Source organism: Nansenia antarctica (genome assembly GCF_963989245.1).
Source record: "Nansenia antarctica genome assembly, chromosome: 3".
NCBI classification, from domain to species: Eukaryota; Metazoa; Chordata; class Actinopteri; order Argentiniformes; family Microstomatidae; genus Nansenia; species Nansenia antarctica.
This window is the reverse complement of record NC_137688.1, coordinates 29,963,791-29,968,487: the sequence shown is the minus strand read 5'-3', so window position 1 is coordinate 29,968,487 and position 4,697 is coordinate 29,963,791. Positions and strand designations below refer to the sequence as shown.

The following is a 4,697-nucleotide window of genomic DNA, read 5'->3' as shown; positions in this document are numbered from 1 at the left end:
GATAACCAGAAGGTTCAAACCCCTACAGTACATGGCTTTTCACACACACACACACACACACACACACACACACACACACACACACACACACACACACACACACACACACACACACACAGCAGATGGCAGTGAGAGCAGCCCTGCCCTACGGTTCTCAGAGCAGAATGAGAGCGGGGAGACTAGAGGTTAACAGATCTCTAAGTGGCTGTCCAGGAGAGGCCGCTCCACTGAAGCCTCACCGGGTCAGCAGGCCAATTGGACAGCCACCTCTCCCATCCGCCCCCCCCCCCCCCCCTCCACCAACAACGTGTGCTCAGATCCTAATGGCTCTGTGACGTGTGTGTCGAGAAACACTTTCTTTGCAACACATACACATTCAGCCGAACTCCTCTCACGCTCTTTGCCCATGTCTATTAACACCGCCCACGCACACGCACACACACACACACACACACACACCACAAATACTGTGTCTTCTTCCTTTGCTCTGGTTTAAGATAAAAGAAGACAGCAGCGCAAGCCGAGTTGTGGGTGAAAGGCTGGCTGGGCGGTGGGGGTGGGTGGGGGTAGGCAGAGAGGAAAAACTGTTAGTTTAAAAGAGCCCTAATTGACGGGTTAGCCTTTAGGACTTCCCCTGGAGCCTGGCTGCGGCCGCCACTTCACATGCCTGCTTGGCACTGCCCGCCTGTCCATGGGGCCCACATACCCCGCAATGGAGGCAGCTGTATGTGGCTGACTGGCTGGCTGGCTGGCTGGTTGTTTGGTTAGCTGGCTAGCTGGCTGGCTGGTTGTTTGGTTAGCTGGCTGGCTGGTTGGCTGGTTGTTTGATTAGCTGGCTAGCTGGCTGGCTGGTTGTTTGGTTAGCTGGCTGGCTGGCTGGCTGGTTGGCTGGCTGGCTGGTTGGCTGGCTGACTCGGCTGGCTGGTTCTCCACGACCAGGCCCTGCTCCACCACAGGGCCCACTGTGGCCTTGCTCCCAGGGGAGGGCCGGGATGTGGAGCAGCGCGGAGGGGCCTGCAATTAGGCGTGCGACGGTAATGACAGGGTCGGTGAGAAGCAGTTGCTCAGCGCCCGCCGCCCGCACACACCCTGCCTCTGAGACTGGGACTATGGCCATGCCCCCGTGCCCCCGTGCCAGGCTGAGGAGGAGCTCTGCCATGCCTACTGCAGAGGGTGCTGCCCAGCAGACCCGTGCTCCAACGATGGAGAGAAGAAGAAGAAAAAAAACTTGCTACTCTTAAAACTGTAGTGTCAGCACTTTAGGTCAAACTCACTGGACTGTGCCAGGAAGAATCCCCCCCCCCCACTCCTCCCCCTCTCTTGCAGATGTTTGCCCTCTTGGGCATCTTGCTCCGATGTGATTGCACTGTCATCCCCAAAGAGCAGTTTCAGGCCAATGCAGAAAAAGTGTCCATGACATTACATTACAGGCTAGCAGAAAAAAGGGCTCCGATGATTTCCCCTGTGGAAGGACTGTGGAGTGACCTGCTCTGCTCCAGACCTACTGCAGTCTCAACACAGGGGAGCAGGGGATTTCATCCTCAGTTAAAACTGGAGCTGACCGTACCATATACACCATGTAGCCTGTCTAGGTTGAAGGGTAGGCACGACTACAACAGCATTACAATGGCTTGTACTGTGTCTATGGCTTAACAGCATATATTTTATATAGCATGCCATAATCTATATATCTACAACATATATTTATATATACTACTTTCATGTGTACGTCTGCTTTGGCAATCTGGTGGTTATATAATACAGGCCAATAAAGTTCCTGGATTGAATTGAATTGAGTGTGTGTGTGTGTGTGTGTGTGTGTGTGTGTGTGTGTGGCAGCGTACCTGTGTAGTTGGTGGGGCAGACGCAGGTGTAGTTGTTGATGCCGTCCACACAGGTGGAGTTGTTCTCACAGTCGTTGTCTTCACAGTCGTCTGGTTCACCTCACACTGATGACCCTCGTAACCAGGCGGGCATACACAGCTGTGGAGGAGGGAGGGAGAGAGAGATAGAGAGAGAGAGAGATAGAGAGAGAGAGACAGAGAGAGAGAGCGAGATAGATAGAGAGAGAGAGAGAGACAGAGAGAGAGCGAGAGAAAGAAGAGAGAGAGAGAGAGAGAGGGGGGGGGGGTGGGGGGGGGGGGGGCACGGTTAGGGTTTTGGCCTGGGCTAGCACAAGGACATGATAGTGGGCACAGTTACATACACAGTCAGGCACTACCTGATACCGGGCACAGCAGATAGAGAGGTTAGATATCTAGATGGGCACAGTTACATATTTAGATGGGCACAGTTACATATCTAGATGGGCACAGTTACATATCTAGATGGGCACAGTTACATATCTAGATGGGCACAGTTACATATCTAGATGGGCACAGTTACATATCTAGATGGGCACAGTTACATATCTAGATGGGCACAGTTACATATTTAGATGGGCAGAGTTACATATCTAGATGGGCACACCCAGCTGTGGGGGAGATAGAGACAGAGATATTGGGCATCCCAGTGGGCACAGCGAGAGGAGGGGCAGCTGTATTGTATCTGTCTACAAGTGCTTTTGTGGGGAACATGGTTCCCTCAACCACCGCCCCCCCCAACCCCCCAACCCCCCCACCCCATCCTCCACCTCTCCCTCTCCCTCTCTTTCATCTTCCAGTGTTTGGCCTTTAAACACAAAGGCAGCCTCTCTGTCTCTGTCTCATTACCCAGCTACATATGGGATCTGAATGTCATTGTAGAAAAGGCCTTCTGAGTGGCGCGTTTGCTCATCCCTAAGCTACTGCCAGGGTACGTCTGCCTGGGTACGTCTGCCAGGGTACGTCTGCCAGGGTACGGCACTGACACAACATCAATAGGCCTGCTGACAGCCCTGCCAGGGGCTATGATGTCACTCTTTCCAGGGGTCACCACCCTGGGGCCCTCCATATGCCTATTGACATTATGCACACACACACACACACACACACACGCATGCACGCACGCACGCACGCACAAACACACACAAACACACACAAACACACATTATAGTACATGCACATGCCACGACCACACAACACACACACACACACACACACACACAAACACATATAGTACATGCACATGCACAACCACACACACACACACACACACACACACACCACACACACACACACACACACACACACAGGCGCACGACACACATGTATGCACGCATGGATGCACACACACTGGTCACCACCCTGGGGCCCTCCATATGCCTATTGACATTATGCACACACACACCACACACACACACGCACATGCGCACACACGGCCACACGGCCACACACACACACACACACACACACACACACACACACACACGGTCAATCCCCCCTGGAGAACTCCTTAAGGGGAAATCTCAGGCTTCCACGGAGCCTTCAAAGGGAGAGAGGCGTTTGATAAAGGCCCAGTCTACCCATCAGTGACGCACACACAGCCCAGTAACACTTATCTCACTCCCCCTCTGATGCCCACTTGCCGCGACGCACCCATGCTAGACCAGAGCCATGCTAGACCAGAGCCATGCTAGACCAGAGCCATGCTAGACCAGAGCCATGCTAGATCAGAGCCCACCACCTGACCCTGCCTCCCCATCCCACAGCCAAGGCAGGGGGGAGGCACCACAGGAGGAGAGACAGATAGGGAGAGAGGGAGAGGGAGAGAGAGAGAGAGAGAGAGAGAGAGAGAGAGAGAGAGAGAAGAATGAGAGAGAATGAGAGACAGACAGAGAGACAGAGAGATAGAGATTTTTTTCCTAGCACCAGGGGAGCCACCCCTCCCAAAGTGTCGTTGTTTGGTACCTGTACTATAGCAATGACAATAAAGACCATTCATTCATTCATTCATTCATTCATTCAGAAAGAGATATATATCTCTAAAGAGAGAGATATAGAGAGATAGAGGCAGCCAGACAGAGAGACAGAAAGAGAGATAGAGACAGCCAGAGACAGAGACAGAGAAAGAAAAAGAAAAGAGAGAGGGAGAGAGAGAGAGAGAATCAGAGAGAGAGACAGAGAGATAGAGGCAGCCAGACAGAGAGACAGAAAGAGAGAGAGATAGATAGAGGCAGCCAGACAGAAAGAGAGAGACAGAGAGATAGAGAGACAGAAAGAGAGAGCGCGGTAGAGACAGCCAGACAGCCAGAGAGACAGAGAAAGAAAAAGAAAAGAGAGAGAGAGAGAGAGAAAAAAAGAAAGAGGGAAAGAACAGAGGATCAGAGCCAGGCAGTGAATGAAAGGGCACCCTCTCAATCGCTCTACCAATTCCATCCATGACATTCAGCCATGTAGGTTGATGAATGGCCACCGTGACCCCTGCACCATCAAGGAAAGGCCCAAATCTAATTGGAATCATGGAATCCGCAGACCTGATTACATTACAGTCTCAAATGTCAATGGCAATACCTGGGTTGTTTCTGCCATTAAAGTGCAGGTCTTTGGTTCATGGCTTCAAAGGGCACGGGCCACGCTAAACTGTGTGGGGGTCTGGAGAGTTCTACCAGAGAAGGACGGCTTTCAAGACCCGGTGTGGAGCAGAACCTGGGACAAAATAAATCTGTCCATTGTGTGTGTGTGTGTGTGTGTGTGTGTGTGTGTGTGTGTGTGATTTGGAGCTCGGAGTTTGCATGTTGGGACGATTCCACTAGTTCTATCGTGGCAAAGGGAAAGTAA

At 52.1% G+C, this 4,697-nt stretch overlaps 1 protein-coding gene across 1 annotated transcript in view; it reads right to left on the bottom strand.

Moving 5' to 3' along the window:
• slit3 (slit homolog 3) overlaps nt 1–4,697 on the bottom strand; it is a gene marked incomplete at its 5' end in the record, with an annotated part of 178,396 nt that overhangs the window by 18,428 nt on the left and 155,271 nt on the right. Inside the window, 2 exon segments of the mRNA XM_080526674.1 lie at nt 1,845–1,940; nt 1,943–1,983. Coding sequence (XP_080382800.1) covers nt 1,845–1,940; nt 1,943–1,983 — 137 coding nt within the window.